Here is an 18,753-nt window from a genome sequence, read left to right as displayed (position 1 = left end):
AGCTTGCAATATTCACAAATCCAGCAGAAAGGGACTAATACAGAAGGCAATTTTCTACTCCCAAAAAAGATCTTGTTCCTAAACTGACTTCCTTTCATTTAATAGATTTGCTTCGATCATTCCTTAATATTGGTGAACACGAGTGACTTTGGATATTTTTTCCCCATTCTCTGCAAAAGTTCAACTGGAAAAAAACCCTAAAAATTTTGTAGAAACACACACGTACACACGGAGAGCAGGAGTTCTGGTGGAGGTGGGGAAACCAGCAGTTCTGACCCCAGAGGGGCTCAAGTGCCCACTGCCACATCCTGCCGCCGAGGTGGCACTTCGGTGGACAGGAAGCGACCGGAGCGGCTGCGGTGGCAACAGCGGGGTGGACGTTCGACTGAGCAGCGGGCTGGTCATCCCTGCCCGTCGGCCGGGGCTGGGGGAGGCCGGACTGCAGCCGCGGCGGCCCGGGAACAACAAAGTGGGCTGTAAAGCCTCCAGGTGGTGGGTGTATTTGTTGTCCTGTCTGCGAGGTGCGGTGGCTCCCCGGCCCCGGCAGATCCTAGTGCTGCTGTGGACATTAAGAAAAGTCTCTTTTGGCTGATTCCAAAACCAGATAAGGAGCCGCCGAGTCACCAGCTATGTCTAGACACCGGACCTCACAAGTCAAACGGGTTGTTTGGATTAGCCTTGGCGATCTACCGACCTGAACAGCCCTCCTAAAGAAAAGCCACAGTAACACCCTATTTTCCTCTTCCCATTGCTCCCCGAGGTCTTCCCGGAGATAGAAACCAAGCTCTCTTCTCGTGCATGTAACTTCTTTCTGGAAAACTTTTCGCCCTCTCTTTCTCCCCCTCAATCACACTTCACCCTTTTTTGTCTGCCAGGAGAAAATTAAAAAAAAAAAAAAAAAAAAGGCAAAGAGACACTCCAGCAACTATCCTGTTTTGCAACCTCCCTCCTTCCTTCTTTCCCCGAGCTACACACCCCAGAAGAGAGCGGGAGCTGCAGGTGGTTCCTCCAGCGACAGCCGCGGCGGAGCCCGGTCGGGCTGCCCTGCAGGATCATTGTCCCGGTGTCCCCAATCCCGGAACACCGGGCCCGGGGCACGGGTCTGACGCGGCAAGGCTGCGCACCCTCCCTGCCTCCATCACTCTCCCTCCCTGGCCTCGAACGAGCACTTGTTTAGTGTCTCTTAGCCGCTGCGGGGAAATGTAAGGGAAATTCAAACGAAACAACACCGTGATGTAAAAGGAGCATCTTTCGGCTGGGATGCTGCGCAGAGCGGTTCTCAGAGCCTACCCTGAGCTCCGGCACGGGCAGAAGGCTCGGAGAAAGACACTTATTGATTTTACGCGCCTTGCCCCTGGCAAGGCCCTCATTAGGGGGCAGATACCGTGCAATATGGAAAGGTCGGCTATACAGGCGAGCCTCTTCCGCTCACCGCCCCCCCACCCCTCCCCCGGAGCCTATCTCTCTTGGGAGCTGCCTTCTCTGCCTGCACTTCACAAGCCTCGGGAGTGATCCTCCACCAGGGCCGGCACATTGGGAGCTGTTTATGTTTGTGGCGCCTGAGCTCAAACAGTCATTCAGTGGCTTGCACTGTTATCAAGAAAACAACAATCAGGAACAATCAGTAAACAGGATCTCTTTCCAGCCCCTTTATTAACTACTTACAGCTCCACTGAAGCACGCAAAGCGCCCAGCAGCGGCATCTCTCACCGTAAAACGCTGCCGGCGTTTCGGGCGTGCAGACGGGACCAGGGAGGATGGGTGCGCGTGAAACCCACTCGGCACCACGGCTCCCTCCCGGGAGCTGCGCTGCGGCTCGGGCTGCGGCGGCCTGAGGGCCAACACTGCCGGAGGGACCCTGATTCTTTCCCTGACATCCATTTTGGGTGACTCAACGTGGTTTTGTTAAGATATGTATCCATACATATTTATATAAAGGTAAACACTTACTGTTGAGATGTTTAACTGATCTCAACTCTGGAACATTCATGTACCCGGCTTCTGCGTCTCATTGCCACGTCGGCTGGGGATGCTGAGAGCTAATTAACCTGGTACAAATATTGAAATGAGTCTGAATATTGGTCTCAGTGTGTGCAAACAGAATCTTCAGAGAAATTACCGCAGGCTTTAATATGCCTTATTTGACATTATTAAAACTAGCTGCAGCAAGAAGAAAACCGACGGACCTGGGACTGCTAATCGCCACCCTCGTCCATACTGGAAGGAGAACTCAGAGCAGGAACCTGACAGAGCGCCATAAGAACATGCATTTCATGAAGAGGAGCTTTTCTCTCGCTTACACAAATCCTGCTGCCCAAGGTCAGGAAGGGTGTTCTCCTGAAGGCACTGGGAGAGTCCGCTCGACAGTTTGTCTTTATTTGCTCCACGGCAGAACACATTCGAAGGTTTGCGGTGCGCTGTATGTCATGGAAAAAGGAACTAAAGGCCATAAAAGAAATAATCTTAAAATAAGGCGATTTTTTTTAACCGCAGTTTCGAGGTTGGAGGCTCCGGGGTGCTCTTCCTGGGGGACGCGGCGACCACCGAGCGGCTGCCGCAAAAGTGACCCGCCTGCTCCCTCCTCCTGGACAGGGTTGTGGGGCTCAGGCCCCTGCGGAGCTGCAGGCAGGAGCCTGGCGGTAGATGTGGGTTCAGACACATGCCCAGTGGGGTTCCCGCCCGCAGTCCGCTGCAGAACCGCGACAGCGCTCCGACGCCACAGACACCCTGCTGCCCTGTGTGTTCCAAGGGGCAAGGCGCTGCACTGGCAGCCAGAACGTCAGCCCCTGCGCGGCTTATCTCGGCGACTGCCTCAGCCGCCCACAGGGTGCGTCAGGACCGCGGGGCCCAGGGCTGGGGGGGCTTTCCCCCCACCAGGACCGACCGCCAAAAGTCGCCTTGCCCTCCGTGCGCGGCCCTCGAAGACGACAGACATTCAGCGGCCCTAAGGTCCACCCCGGGGCCGGCAAGCGGCTCTCAGCAGCGCCCTGGTGCGCAGGTTGCTCTCTCTCGGGGTCCCTGCCCCCCCGCAACCCCGTGGAGCCGCCGCTCTTCCCACCTACGCGTTAAGCCTCCCGGCGGTAAGAGGCGAATGCAAAGGCTCCAGGATTGCCCTGCCCTTACACGTTCCCAGCGCCAGTTACAGACCCTCCCGAGTCGGAGACTGCGTCTCCAAACTCACCCAGTTAAGAGGGACTCCAACAACTTACACGTCAGACTACGGGGCAGAAATGATACCCCTTCTCCCTCCCGCCCCCCGAAGCGCCGTACCAATCCTCTGATCCTGCATGAAAACACAAGGGTTACTGGTCACACAGTTTAAGGTAGATTTCATATTTATTTAAATATTTATCAAGTACTCAAAAATGTATTACACTTGAGCATACAAAATGAATCCAGTTTCTAATCAGGATGATTGAAATCCTTGTATTAGATTTTAAACATTTTTTTAATGTTCTCTGTACTGTCGAAATGGTTTGTTTATAGCTGAGCTTGCTCAGGGTGGGCTGAGATGGTGAGAAGGGAGGAAAAAGAAGGTTATGTTAAGAAAACATTGGGGTTTGGAGGAACCGACATGCAAACCAACTTGTCTTTGTCAGACTAAAAATCTCTGTATATTCCAGTCCTTAAGGGTGTTTTGAAGCGAACCTTTGTCTTGTGCTGCCCAGGAGCACTAGGGAGCACACTTGGATTAGAGCAAAAACAACCCTTCCCATTTTTTTCTTCTTTCAACTTTTCCCCAAGAAATCGCCCACGTTTCGAGCTTTCACCACCCTCTGCCCCACAAATTAAAAAAGGAATAAAAGACGGAGTGAAGAGAGGGAAGTCGACAGAAAATAAGGAACATATTCGTGCAATTTCACAGCAATATCCCCGACAGAAATATCCCCACAACTATTCCTCCTGCAGCATTATTTAATTGTTTTGACAGCAGACACTGATAAATAATGGTATACTTGACTTGTTAAGCAAAAAGCGTCCTTTTTATCAGGAGCTTATACTTAAAGCACAGGTCACTTCAACAATCTCAACAACGAGGCTTTGGTATACAGCACTTTCTTTTTATTATTTTTTTAAAAATAGTAGAACTCAGCAAAAAGCCTGAGCTCCCAGTTCTTTAGATGTTTTAACGTTATGTCAGATCATGCCTAGAGTAATATCATTTTCAAGGGCAAGGGATGGGGTGGGGAGGAACAAGAGACTTTCTAACGTTATCAATTGAAAGCTAAGGCATCCAACTAGCCCTGATACAGTTGTTGAAATGGAAATTTACAAGCTGGTCGTTAATACTTGCAATAAAATATCACACTCCTTTTATTCACTAACGACCTGCTTTGCATGCAATATTTTATTTCAGGTATTTTAACTGCTAACCTGTAAATATTTAAAAGAGGGAACTTTGTTCATTATTAAATGTTAATATTATTATTATTTTCTCTATTTCAAACGCTTATCTAGTGAAATAGTCCTGAAGATATAATAATTCTACATATGGCGCTTTTATTTCACATCATATTTAAGGAAAGAAAAAGGACAAAACCCACATAGAATTAGACATATAATTCAAAGACCACGGTACAACCTCTTCTTTTTTTTTTCTTTTTTTTTTTTTTTACTTGAGCAAACAAAAAATAGTCAAATGACATGAAAAGTGGCAAGTCTTCCGATAATAAATAATAAATTACTTTATAATTTTGCAATGCAAGAGCAAACAAAAAGAGTGATTTTTTTTCTTTTTGCTTTTCCTTTTTTTTACCTTATTTTTTTTTTACTTTTTTCTTGGTTTTTTTTTTTTTTTTTTCTAGAGAGTGAGAGAGAAAGAGAAAGAGAGAAAAACAGTCCTTATAACCAATGACTATACACATCTTTGGGGGAGGGGAAGGTTCTTGGGCAGACACATTTCAAACACAATCCCGAGACGCTTTGTGGCAAAATAGAGGTATACCTTGTTGCAATGTTTTTATAAATTGGTTTCAAAGAGGAAATCGAAAATCTATTTTTAATCATCTAAGACTTAATAGGGGGTGGATCTCAACCAAACAAAACCAAAACCCCGCTACAGACATGCTAGAAGAGACCCAGGAAACAACCCCTTGTTAAGAGTCAACTAAAAACAACATTGCAAACCAACGCAGCTCCACCTTCCTGCAAGGAATCTTTCAACGATGCAGGGCTGAATCGTCTCTTTCCTGATGATGGAAAACCTACTGGAGCTTCTTTTGGCAAGGCTATCCCCAGTATTGAAACAGCACCATTCGGATTGGGAGGGACCAGATAGAAAGCCCCTCTACCTTGGTTTCTCCCTAAGATGTGCAGTCAAATGAAAAGATTTTTTTTTTTTTTTTTGAGATCCACAAGTACAAATCCTTTACATTTGGAAAACGTCTTTTTGATCCTCCTCTGATCATTGAAAAGCGCGGGGTTTGTGGTTCTTTTTACTATTTTTTTCTAGTGAGATCCCATGATTGTCTTCACAGTGTTGCTACCATATTACCTTGTCTTTTCAAACACGACTCCGTTCATCTCATGGAACAGTTCCTTGCTAGGTTTCTTACAGGGTTGTTAAATATTCTTTCTCCCTAAATTTCGGAGTCACAACACGTTCACTTTCCCACTCTCTCCAACGGGATGAGGATAAGGGCAGAAACAACAACAACAGAAATCTGAATGAGTGTTCCTCATGCCTCAATAGGACTTGCTACCATGCTGTTGGGTGTATCTGGCAGCTGAGAGGACATTGATGCTACTTCACTTCCAGTAGAATTGGAACCGGGTCCTCCTTCCGAAAAATTAACCTGCCAAAAAAAAAAAAAGAAAAAAAAAGGAAAAAAGAAGAAAAATAAGAAAAAGAAGTTTTGCTACAAAATCAACAAAAAGTAGCAGGTAAAGGCAAAGAAGAACACAAAAATAAATACAAAAGGCATGCAACCGAATGGCCCGATACATCTCCACAGGAGGCTGTGTCACTGCTGGTTGCTCTGTTTAGCTTCCCCATTGACTTCACAGGAACCCTTTTCAGGTCTTTGGCCAAATCACCAAGAAAAAGTAGATTAAAAAAAAAAGAAAAAAGAAGACTGAAAAATCAAGCAAATAAACAAACAAACTTATTAATGAGGTCTTCTTCCCTGTCTTGCAAGAGTGGTAATCCCAACAGGATGTTCTAGTCAATTATTTAGGAGTGCATGTGTTTTCTTGACAGGAAACTGAAAGGTTACCTTTTTCCCCTTTTGTGCATATACGAAAATAAACCTGAAAGGAGCATCCAGGAGCAGAAGGCATTTGAAACCAGCCATCCTCTTTCATTCGTGATTTGAGGCGTGTGCTATCTCTTCTTAATGAGAGTCAGTTTGATAAAAAAGGTCATACTATTTCATCCTAATGTGCCCCGCTGCTCCCGTTAGTTTAGGAGCAGCGTCCGGAAAAGGCATGATTTGAAGGGTGGAGCTTTGCTAGTCCAAAAGCATTTCATTGGCACCTATTTAGCTGGCCAATCCTGTGATTAAGGGCCTTTCCAGATTAGAGACGTGCCTTGAACAGTGGATGAACTCTTTTATCCACTATTCTTTATTTTAACTCTATTCAGTATCACAAATTATGTCGAATGTATATTAATATTAATCTGTCAATCTAATGATCTACCTTTAAGCATATGTGTATTTGGATTACTCATCTTCTCTTCTGCCTTTTTTTTCCTCTATTTTTGAACTCACTGCACCAAAGATTTCTAAAGTCTCATATTCTTTAAGGCACAGGAAAGTAAGGCAAGAGAAGGAGATAATTTTTCCTCCTGTCTGATGGACGGCTTGATTAAAGCAGGAAAAACAAGGGTTGCTCTAGATGTAAGAGGATGCAAATAGCCCTGCTGCTATGCTATATTTCCCTGAGCCAGCATAGTGTACCAGCAAGGGAAACAAACTGCAGACTGCTGTTGGGCAAAAGAAAAGTGATTCTGCAAGAGAGCATGGTACTAAATCAAAAAAATTTGAACACAATGCTAGATTCAGCTACAAACCTTTGTCTTGCATCATTTCACGTAAGAAAAAAATGTCCAACAGATCATAAAAGGGCTTATATGTTAATTTTTCATAACTACTATTTTGAATTATTGAAATACCATACACAACGTACCTTATTATTTTAAAGATCTGGTTTTAACACATTTAGGCCAGGAAACTGAGTTAAGGTTGAACTTCTGTCCTTAATTCACCTGGTTGGGCCTAAGTATTGTAGATGATATGGTCCCATATGAGCTGCCAAGTGACGTAGGCATAAGGAAGGGAGTTAAGAACAGAATTTATTCTAAAAGGTCTGTTTTCTTTTGGCTTACGGTAGTTTATTATAGTGCTTGAATTTTTCACCTGAATACATACTAGCAATTTCCTTTTCAAAGGACAACATTTAAAATAAGCTATATATATGTATATTTGTCTGTGTATGTAGATACATGAAGTTATATCTAGAGAAACATGCTTAAAAAAAGGACTTCAAAATTTTAATTAAGTGATTGATATTTGTGTGACCAAACAACGGTCCGGGCTGACATTGCAATCATGTATTTAAAATTCAACCTATGGCATAAAGGCAAAATTGGCCCAAAGTGGGGAGGGGCAAATTTTATAAACTGCTTTCACAAATGTAAGTACAATTAAGTGACGTGCGAAGAATGTTTTAGTTCTCTGGATGAGGTGCTGTCAGTTTTCAGGAGTGTGAAAGCTGAGTTTTTCTCAGACCTGGCTCAGGCCTTATCCAAACTCACAGTCAACCCCGCAAGAGCTCTGCTGTATGCTAAGGTAGATTTTGCATCAACCCCTATGTTATCAATTCAATTCTCCATGTTTACAGGTGCTATCATGTCCACCTTGTAATTTCGGGAAAACCCAGCTAGTGTGGATTGCTCGTCTCACTGAGAGCATCCAACACTTTTAATGAATCCCCGATTGCTCTGCCCCTGATACCAGCTGGGAACCGACACTTACTAGTTGCTGAAAAGCAGGTTGGTCTATGTCACTCTGCAACGCGAAGTCACTCAGTACTTTCCAGGGCGGCTGGTAACTCTGCACCTCCACGGGGTTTGCCTGCAAACCACCATCATGTCTCTCCGGACTAGCAGCCACCATAGGAGTTCCTGTCATCCCTTGGATATTCTGTAAACAGCCCAGCAAAAGATGTTAATGAGCTTGATTAACTTCATTGTATATAAGTGCTGAGTCAATAAACTGCTTTCTATCTTATCTATACGGTCTCTTGTATTTGCTTTGTTAATCTGCTGTGAATGTCTTACTGTATTCTACTCTAGGTCAGCCTGTTTCTACCCGCTGCATTTATCACGGTGGAAGTTTACCTTCTTTCCCTTTAATGCTCCTATTCGTCTCAAGGCATACTCGCTCCGTCCTAAGCTTTCTTAAACATGAGCATTCTGTATCTCGACTGCCGATGCACGTCTCAGAACAAGAAATGGTTAATTATGCTCCCTTCCTATGTCGCATCCAGGCTGTTTTTGTTCTGCATGACCTTAACTAGATCGTATATCCACTGCACGACATCCACTGGGGTACGTCATTACCGCGCTCTTAATAAACAAACAAACAAAACAAAACAGCCCTCCCAGTATGCCCTATGGTGCAGGCACAGTGTACAACGTAACTCCAAGCCTCGACGAATAGATTGTTCAGGCGAGTTAATAACACCGTGTTTTATTGCATTCCAACAGGGTAAAATGAAACTCCTTAAATTCCACTTAACTAGGCAGCCTTATGGATTAATAGTCATTCTCAGGTCAGTCAATATACACAGGGAGAGTAACAGACTCTTCTTCAAGTGGACTAGCGACAACAGAAAGAAAAAAATTGGCTTAAAATGGAGACAATTTGTTCGACTTTCTGCTCGTTTGCATCACACACGCATATGTCCGCAGGTAAGAACTCAAAATATATAAAACTATCTATAAGTTAACCTGTAAACAGTATGGTAATTCTGGAAAATTTGCATTGTATTTGTCTTTTTGTACAGTAAGTGCACTGACAAACACACACCTATACATCCTGTAGTATATAAAGTGCTAAGAAAAGCCCATCCAAATTGCCTTTTATCCGTCTTCTTTTTTAACTTTTTTTTTCCCCTGCTGGATTTACTTCTGTTTATAACGAGGGAAGAGAGCAAAAGCATTATCTTCCCCTTAAGGAGTCCTTTGCTTTTGCAGTATCAGCATTACACAAAGCTGATACACATCCCATGAGCTCTGCAGGTCACAATTCATGCTGCGGAGAAGTTAGTCTAAACCACTGCGTACCTTTTAGCACAGCAAAAGAGATGGGTTTGCGTGAGCAGCCTGTATCTGCTCCTTTCTGTGATCTGTTTCGATTGCACTGACAACAGAAACAAACGGGTAACAGCTAAGCGGTATCGTTTTCTTTGTTTTAAGGGAGCTCGCAAAAAATCAAAAGCATCAAACCAAGCCCTGAGGCTATCCGGACCGGACGTATCCCAGGCGTTTCGCCTTGGCAATTAAGGCTGAACATGGACAGAAGCTGAAGCCACTTACAGTTTTGTCATTGGGTTGCTGCTGCTGAAGTTGCTTCATCATAATGCTCCTTTTTTTATCCTTGCATCGCTTGTTTTGAAACCAAACCCTGATGACCCTCGGGCTGAGGCCAGTCATTTCTACCAGTTGCTCTTTCATGAGGGCGTCAGGCCTGGGGTTGGCAGCGTAGCAGGTCCTCAAGGTGTGAAGCTGTTTTTCATTAAGGACAGTCCGGACTCGGGTGGTCTTCTCGGGCTGCTTGTGGACGTGGGGCCGCAGAGCTGGCTGTCTGGCAGAGATAGGTTCTGCTGTAGGGGAAGGGAGGAACAGGATCCCCATGAGTAGGGAGCAGGGAGTCTGCGGAGACTATGAATCTAAGCTGGTGGGACAGGGGGAGGGGGCGGGGGGGGGGGGGGTGATGAACCCTCTTTCAAAGGCCATTCAAACACTCAGATCTATCGGAGCTGCTGCAGACTCCTCTGCTTTATGCGCTGGTGGAGTGACTGACATTTCTGACTCCTCAGATAATTAATTTGCAAAAACAAACCACCCCCCTAAAACCCTTAATGACAGAAGCTTGAACCTGTATGAGACTTGACAGGGGAGGGTGAGTTTGCTAAGGTGTATGTGTGCTAGGAAAGGAGCGGGAGAGTTTTGTGTGTTTATCTCCTGACAAATCACCGAACCAGATTTTTGGGCCAAAAATTAATGAACGAATACTTCTTAAATTAATCATAATTCGGGTCTGCTTCTTGTATAGTGAATCTAGCTCAGTTTAGCCAGAAGCCGCCATAACGTGCAATAGCTCCCGGTGGTTTGATGCTTCCAAATCAAAGCAAAACAAGCGAAATCCTCTGCACCAAGGCCATGGAGGAAAAGCCTGTGAGAGCCCTATATACCAAAGCACGGAGGATGGCATCTATCTTAGAAAGTGGAGGTGCTAGGTGAATTTGTTTAGACTTAAGAAGAATAATTTTTTAAAAAAAGTTTGTGTGATTCTTTAAAAAGGAGAGAAAGCCCAGCAACTCGTGGAAACGGCCAAGAAATGCAAACCTACGGGTAGCATCACATCAAGAGCTAAAAGTGTTCCTGTAATTCTGCCATTCTTCTGTGCGTTGTGTAGCTGTAGCTATGAAGGTGTAAATTGAGCCAGTCAAGGGAAAAATAAAAGCACTGCTATTTTCCCCCCCTAAAACTGTTTAGCTAACATTCTGAGGTGCTTGCTTTTGTACAGTCGGGTTCCGATTTCTCTGAGTATAACAATACATCAGCAGATGCGATGAAGACATTACGAAGGCTTCCAATCTTATCAGTATTATACCTGCCGACACAATAAGCCTTTCGGAGACATGCACAAACACGCTATAGGGAGCTCAATCTCTCTAGAATTGTGCCCTGATAAGGTACAGGATTATTTCTTCCTATATAAAGATAAGTCACCCGAAAGCAGCTCAGAAGAGGGAAACGAGCCTGTTTTAGCATAGCTAAACTTTCAAATAACCTTCCGAGATACAGTTACGTGCACAGCAATAATGCCGGCCAACCTTGTATCGTCCAACCTAGTTTGCCTCAGAGACATGTCCCTTCCTAAAGCTAAGAGTCTCTGAGTAGCTGACATGCCACGTCGAGAACTACAAGTGTGAATGAAGTTGTAAGGTGGGGCGACTCTGAAGTTACTAGGCTGAGTTTTGAGATGAAATTCTCATCAAATCACGAGAAACGTTTCAAGAAGGCAGAGTCACTTTAAAAGACAATTACCGAAAATTAGCTTGTTGACAGTTTTAAATTACACCCTAAGCGCTCGCCTGTACTTATGAAGTCTATGTCTTTTAGAACCCCACTTCCTCTAGCGTTCAGAACGGCTTCGGCACACGCTCCTGAGGCGGCCGAGGGATCGGCCGGCGCTTTGCCGTAGACCCGCTCGCCGCAGCGGCTCGTCCCTCTCAGACTCAGGCTCAGGGCTCGGGAGGGTGTGACGGAGGACTCCTGCACGCGGTGCGCGCTGGGGGCAGGAAGAGCGGGGGCGCGGCCCCTCCGCAGGTGTCCCACTTCACGCGTCCCGCGAACGCGGGCGTTTCTCGCGGCAGCAGGACCCGCGGCAGCCCAGGGCGTGGGTCAGTCACCGCCGCCGGCGCCTCTCCGAGGAGGTGCGGGACCCTGTGGGAGCGTGGAGCTCTCCCCGCCGCCCAGCGCGGGGCCGGGCGTCGCCAAACCCCGCGGGCTCCCGCGGCGCTGGGCGCGGGCGGTACCTGCCATCTGCAGCGGCCGGGCGGGGTGCAGGGGGCTGAGGGGGTCCCCGCCGCCCAGGCTGGCCCGCTCCACCACGTCGTGGTCCGCCCGGCAGAAGAGGCCGTCCTCCCGCAGCGCGAATTCATCGCCGGGGATGAGCTGGCGGCTGCAGGCCACGCAGCGGAAACACTCGATGTGGTACACCTTGGCGCGGGCGCGCATCACGAAGTCATTCTTGCTGAAGCCGATGCTGCATTTGGCGCACTTGATGCCGTATAACCTGAGCAGGGCCCAGCCCAGAAAGAAAGAGAAGGAAGGGAAGGAGGGAGAGCACGGGAGGGGGAAGGGGAGGGTAGGGAAGGGGCGGGAGGGAGAAAGGAAAGGAAAAAAGAAAGAGGTTTTCACTCCCGCTCGTGGGCAGCCCCTGGCCCCGCGTAGACGCGCCACACGCAATCCACTTCTTTAAAAAGCACGAAAAATACAGAAACCAGAAGAGGGAAGGAACGAGCCGGATTCGTTGGCTGTCCGTGCGCTGTTCCCCATGCCGTAGAAGGTGGAGGGGGCCCGAAAGCAACGGTGGAAGAGAAGAGTGGTGAGGCAAAGGTGTAAGAAGAAAAAAACCAAGGACCCCTTTGCTTCCCGAGGAGATCCGACCTCTCCCTGCTGTCCCCGCGCCCGGGCTGAAGCGGGAGTGGGGCCGTTCCTGTCCTCTCCCTGCCTCCTCACCTGACCTAAACTGGCGTGGGACTGAACTGGACTACCCGGGCACACCACGGAAAGGCGACGCTGCCAAAGCTGCCATGCACTCCACACATACAAACCTGCCAGCCTCACCAAACTGCCGTATTTTTTTGCGCGGAACCCACTGAGGACTTGTACCGCTTGATGCGTGCCTGGACTGCCGTTAGCTTAGCCTCTGGGACACGGCAGGGGAGACTACCAGCGCACAGCCTCTTCCCCTCGTCCTCTCTCACCAGGTTAATTTTATACAACAATATAAGTATACACACATGTCTCCTCAGGCTCACATACATAGTAGTGTAACTTCTCTCCCCAACTAAAAGGCAGTTTGGGTGCTCTGGCTTTGCAGCCTGTCCCTTCCTTAGCCTCCCTACCCTGTTTTCCCTCTTCCTGACGCTCCCACCTTGAGCCGGGGTTCAAGCTTTCCCGCAGGAATGAGAGGGTAACTCCTTACTGACAGCCCCACAAGACAAATAATACGTTTCTGGAGTGGATGGCAGGCTCCTTGTCTCCCGTGGAGGAAAGTGGGGCAGTTCACCCATCAGTAGATAAACACGAGAAAATCCTCCAATACGGGTGTCTAGCACTGCAGTCTTTTGGCTCCCAACGAGTGCTCTTTAGCCAGAAGCCTTCTTAATACGATGTAAAATTAACATCTTTCTGCAAATGTACGGATATACGCACATATGCATGCTCACGATCCAGAGAACTGTGAAAACTGCTCTTAAAACTAGACTTAATATTTATTCCCATTCATTTCCTCACCAGTATACTTCCTTGGAGATACAGTCTGTAAAACATGCATGTGGGTACAGATGTTATTTAAATACTTCTTTAGCTGCTACGGCTATAAAGATGTGCTAGTCCTATATTCAGAGCTACATATATCCAAATTATAGTTTTGAGAAGAAAAACCCCAAACAGCTAGACAGCAAAAGAACAGTGATCGTAAAGCGTGTGCATTCATATGTACAAAAGTTGCAGTAGTTGCCCACAGGACTGACAACTATAGATTGGCTCACAGTCTAATTCAAAGTCACCTTGCATGTAACGTACATCTTCCTTTTTAAATTGTAGACAATTAAATGTATTCCATATTAACTTAATAGAGCAGCATTTTTTTTCTGCTTAAATTTCTCCTGCTGAGTTTTATCAGGAGGTAAGTGAACACAATTCAGTCCAAACGTTTTCCTTTCATTTGAAATCAGTGAAAGGACAACACTTAAAAGAATGGCTCCAAAGTTCGTTTAAAAGTAAAGAATGAATAAATAAATACATAAATAAATAAATAAAGCTTAAAAGCTCTGGTTTTCATCATCATAGAACTTAGAGAATAATCTCACAATGGTTTGAAGGAATGGTCTGTTTATAAATTGTGCACTGGAGCAGGAAAGAGTCAAGGGGTTTATTTCAGTTCAGAATTACACAGAAATCAGACGATATTTTAGGTGTCTCGGAGACTTGCTTCCAAAACTTTCTGTAGAAAAAAATACTTTTCATACCACAGTGTCATGCAAACTTCTGATTTGGCAAACCCAGTAGGTGACACTGAAATGGATCAGCATGAGCCAGGAGCACAAATAATAAACACACTCGAAATTCCTGCTTTGGTTTCTCTATAGTGTCAGGATTGGCAACGTTCACATTTTATCAGTTACCAGATTTTAATGTGAGGAAGGAAGCGGTTCCATTATCTAAATATACCCAATTGTTCACGAACAGATGATGGGCAATTTGATCTGGTCTGTCTAATTCATCAGTACAGATAAGATAAGAAAGCAAAGGCAGTCAGATATCACCAAAGGGGTTAATATTTAAAAAGATTAAATGTCAGTTATTTTAGCTAAGAAACATTTCAGTCTAGGTTTTAACATCGCTATAAAAGGAACCTTCAATATGAAGGAAATTTGGGGTTTGTTTCTGTTTTCCTTTTGCTTTCTGTTTTAGACAGGCCTGGTTTAAGATTTTTTTTTTCACCCGTGTATTTATTTTTGCGGCATACGTGATTGAAGAGCCTTTCTTATGAATGCCATTATGCCTTTGCAAAAACACAGAGGGATGCTTTTCTCAGGTTGTGTTAGAAAGCAGTCACTTCTATGTTGCTCATAATATCTACATGGTTAAAAATATCCATTATCTATGATTTCCCATTTCGTTAGAATCAGAGATTGCCTTGACAAAGTCCTCAGAAAGATCCTACACAGTCTCGAACCTGTTTTTGTTTATACATAAATTTGCATTTGAATTTAAGAAATAAAAAACTTCACGACTACCTTTTCTCCTTGCCGGTCTATCTATGGGAAACCACTTAAAAATATGCGAATTGTCTTTTACCCTCTTCCTCACAATTTTTCCTCTTAATGTGTCCGTCAAATTTATAAAGTCAAAAATAAAAATAAAATCTCACCAAAGAATTAAACACTATAAAATCTCACCGAAGAATTAACATAAATGGCATACCTGATATAATCTCTTTTACAGTAGGTTTTGCCATCCCTAACAAAGCACGTACAGGTCTCGTCCAAATACTGATTACACTCTGCACACTTCAAACACGCCGCATGCCATTCCAAATCCGGAGAAACCCTCAGAATATACTGATCGTGAATTTGATTGCCGCAACCAACACATAGGGAAATCAGACGTTTTTCTGAAATGAAAATAAATACATGATTGACTAACCGTTTACTCTCCTACAGAGATAAACACACTTTTAATGCCATTCCCTTATAAAGCGTACTCTGGGAGTGTTCTTGTTTGGTTTTTGCCTTTTTTTGTTTGTTTTGGGGGATTTTGTGTGGGGTTTTGTTTTTTTTTTTTTTAATGGGTTTGTTGGTCTTGGGTTTTGGGGTTTTTTGTATTGCACTTTTGGATGATAACTGAAGTGTGCCATCAAAACCTTGCCTCGTTTAGAAAGGAGGCGGAACATATGTTAAAACACAAATGTGAAGAGTCTTTGGGGTGAAGGTCCTCATTTCACAAGCCTTGCATGGAATCAAAACTCCAAACTCCCATGTTGTTTTATTTTTATTTTATTATTTGCTTGGTTGAATGCCCTGCCGTACGAGGAGAGCAGCTATGTGTATTATTTCATATTTTAAGAGACTGTGACTGAAAACGATGAAGCATGGCTGCGTCCACTTCCCATTCAGCCTTCTCCCTCAGAAGAGGGGAGTCGAGGCTTCTAGCAAGAACAAGCATCATTAAGGTTGTCACTTGCTCTTTTTCGTAAGTCTAATGCTAACTACCCTAGACCGAGTAGGTGCTGGATAGTCAGCCTCACGGCAGTCTTTACCACAAGAAGAACTTAAGGCTCCGTGGTTGGAGATCCTATTAAAATCCTGTCTGCTCCACAAACTTTAAAAGAGAGCAGGACCCCAGGCTGTTAACATATAACGCTACGACGTTAAAACAGAGTAAGCATGCAGGCATGGCAACAAAGGCACCTTCTCTACCATTCAAATGAAGTTCAGCACTTTAGCAGTTCGCCTGCCTGACACGGTTACAATAGACAGCACATTTATTCCAACAACGGTAAAGATTCCGCCTTACTTTTTGGTGGGTCTCCCATGTCTCCCATATCTGAAAGAGGGTGTAATGTCCACAGTGAAATGGTGTACGGTTTCGTTTTAAGACCCCAAAGTAGGTTTGAGAGCTGTCGCTAAAAAACAAAAATAAAAAAAAAATAAAAAGTAGTAGTAATAATAAAAAGAAAAAAAATTGAAATCGGGGAAAAAAGAAAAAAAAAAAAGGCACAAAACACCACCGACGTGGGGAGACACTGTCAGGGCTGCGGAGAGCGCAGGGGGCGCGCGGTGCGGGGCGCGGCGCCGGGGGCGCGGCGGGATCCGGCCACGCGGAGCGGAGCGGTAGCGGTGCGGTGGCGGCGCGGTAGCGGCGCTGTGCGGGCGCGGTGCGGTGGCGGTGCGGTGCAGTGGCGCTGCGGAGGCGCGGCGGTGCCGAGCTGGGCGCTGGCGGCTGCGGGCACTCGCCTCACCCTTATCTCTTACTCAAACTTCTCTGCTCCAACTCAGCCCTCTCGCCATTGGACCGACGTCACGCGCGGGGACGTCACGCCCGCGCGCGCCCATTGGCGGCGGGCGGCGGGGCGCAGCGGCCCCCCCTCCATTATCGTGTTTCGGCGTCTGGCGGCGCCGCGGGCCCGGCTCGGGTTCGCCCGGGCAACTTTTCCTTCCCCCTGCTCCTTATTTGTGTTTCCCTCCTTTTATACTTTTCTTCATGTTGGCTTCTCCTCCATCTCCGCTGCTTATCTCCTGTTACACCTTTCGTTCTGCTCTTTCCCCGAGCCCCTTCTCGGGCTCCTTCACCCCTTCCCCCCCCCACCGGGTTTGCCATACCGTGTGTACCATTTCCATAAATACATATATATACATATATACACACACACACATATATATGTACATATATTATTTTTAGTAGTGGTATTAGCCCAATTGTTTCCTTTCGGAACGTTTATCTTTCCACGCTCCGGTTTGGCCAGGCGGAACTGCCCCGAGCTCCCCGAGGGAGGGCAGCGTGGGCTGGCTGGGCATGGCCCCAGCCGCGAGATGGGACGATTTGAGGTTGCCCTCCAGCCTCCTTTTCTCTTAAAACCGCGGATAAAATACTCATGGATTTCTGTCGAATATAAGATCGAAGGAGGTACAAATATTTACCTGAAATTGTCTCTCAAGAACTTCTGCCTTTCCCCAAGGAGAATCCCTTAAAATTCTTATTAAAAAAGGTGTGGGGAGAAGACGCAGATTTGCTGTTAGAAAAGATCTGCAGCGCTGCTCCCTGGAGGCGATGTGGGGATTCCTTCAGCCGAGAGCCGCGGCCAAGCGCGGTGCGGTGCGGTGCGGTGTCCGCGCCCGCGGCTGCTCAGGGGCTCACGGCGCACCTCGGACTCCAGCGGGCAGTTGTCTGAAAGTTTCCCAAACCAGGCAAAATGCTGGTTTCCCGTGGGCACTGATTTCTTTGTGTGTGTTTCTCAAAGGGCAGGCTCCGGTTCGGCTAGTCGATGCCTGTCCTTTAGTCTGTGTGCGGAACTGTACCCGTTCCCGAGCGTGTCCGCCCCATGCCCTTCTGACACCCACCCTCTCCACCCCGCGATTTAAACGTTCCCTTCGAGTTTGTTTAGATCCCATTTTTGTCTTCTGTTCCATATGGACTGTTACACCGCCCTCAACAACGTAGTGTAGAAGTGCCCTCCAATCACTATGCGTCAGGAAAATATATTTGTTTTCAATGTCCTATGTTTTTAAAAGGCATCTGAGTTTGGGTGTAAGAGAGGCAAAGCCATATTCATGCAGAATAATTTACCTAGGAAGAATCGGATTGAAATGAAACAGCCAAGAAATAGTTCTGAAACTCGCATTTGCTGATGAGACAGCTACTAAACAACGGACTTTCTCGGATTCCTAACTTTGCAAGATATTTCCCTTTCTCGAGATGAGGGGACAAACACACCCTCCAGGTTTATTTCAAACAAGAAGTGGGATTCAACGTTGCCACTTGTGGAGATAACTAAACTGCCTTTAAATGATCTCAAGATAGTTTCAGGAGGTAAAGACAGGGTTGTAAACACGCGCACACAGTAAATTTACATATTCAACGTTTAGATAAACAGTGGGAAATGCAACCCTGATAGGTGATCACTTCCACACCCAAGAAACTGGCGATATACATATATGTGTTCGGGGGGAGTGTACATGTGTGTGCGTATATAGATACATAGATATATATATATATAAAAATAAAACTAGGCATACGTATAATTATGTATACCTAGGTAATTAGCTGTAAGAATAACAGCTATAATTCTCTGTGTTAACCGAGTAAACCAAAAAACAGTTATGACGAATGACTGCGAAGCTTCGGTCAGCCTGGCACGTGTTTGGGGCAAATCGCTAGTAAATGGCCAATTTCACTCAAATTGGCGGGCTGCGGTGTCGTCCGGGCCGGGTCGGGTCGGGCTGGGCCGGAGGTCAGCGCCGCACCCCGTGCCTGCCGGTGCCCCCGCAGCCCCCGCTGCTCCGGTGCGTGGCCGCGGTGCTGTGCTTGGCGTTGCCGTGTTCGGGGCGGGGGCTTCGCTCCGCGGGCACAGCGCGGTGCCCGACCGGCCTCTCCCCGCTCCCGGGCGCGCAGAGACCGCGGCGACCTCTGCTGGCCGAGGGGCGACCGACCGCGGACCCGCGCGGTGGGCCCGTGTCAGACCTTTTGTGTTTCTTCCCCTCTGCAAATATCACACCCCCCCCCCCCCC

General features: G+C 46.4%; 1 protein-coding gene across 4 annotated transcripts; it reads right to left on the bottom strand.

The window, feature by feature from the left end:
- Positions 1–5,348: 5,348 nt before the first annotated feature.
- On the bottom strand, positions 5,349–17,381 carry ISL1 (ISL LIM homeobox 1). Of its 4 annotated transcripts, none has more exons than XM_027635295.1 (7): positions 17,167–17,381; positions 16,043–16,151; positions 14,951–15,140; positions 11,770–12,029; positions 9,542–9,828; positions 7,977–8,144; positions 5,349–5,795 (listed from the first exon to the last, which is right to left on the bottom strand). In XM_027635295.1, exons 2-7 carry the CDS (start codon positions 16,068–16,070, stop codon positions 5,679–5,681), a joined length of 1,050 nt encoding a protein of 349 aa, XP_027491096.1. In that variant the 5' UTR covers positions 16,071–16,151; positions 17,167–17,381; the 3' UTR covers positions 5,349–5,678. The 4 variants fall into 4 exon arrangements, with proteins under 4 accessions (XP_027491096.1, XP_027491095.1, XP_027491098.1 ...); XM_027635294.1 differs by lacking the exon at positions 17,167–17,381 and adding an exon at positions 16,261–16,344; XM_027635297.1 differs by lacking the exon at positions 17,167–17,381 and adding an exon at positions 16,261–16,344 and having other exon boundaries at positions 9,542–9,825.
- Positions 17,382–18,753: the final 1,372 nt, after the last annotated feature.

Source organism: Corapipo altera, unplaced genomic scaffold (assembly GCF_003945725.1).
Source record: "Corapipo altera isolate COAL_440 unplaced genomic scaffold, ASM394572v1 61411, whole genome shotgun sequence".
In the NCBI taxonomy this organism is placed as follows: domain Eukaryota; kingdom Metazoa; phylum Chordata; class Aves; order Passeriformes; family Pipridae; genus Corapipo; species Corapipo altera.
Note: the sequence above shows the minus strand (reverse complement) of the source record. Positions and strands in the feature narration are given on the sequence as shown.

Coding starts and splice junctions, on each gene's coding strand:
- ISL1 (XM_027635295.1), bottom strand. CDS start 16,070: ATGGGAGACATGGGAGACCCACCAAAAA. Junction 8,145..9,541: donor AGCAACCCAATGACAAAACT/GTAAGTGGCTTC, acceptor GGCTGTTTACAG/AATATCCAAGGGATGACAGG. Junction 5,796..7,976: donor AACCTGCTTTTCAGCAACTA/GTAAGTGTCGGT, acceptor TTTTTTTGGCAG/GTTAATTTTTCGGAAGGAGG.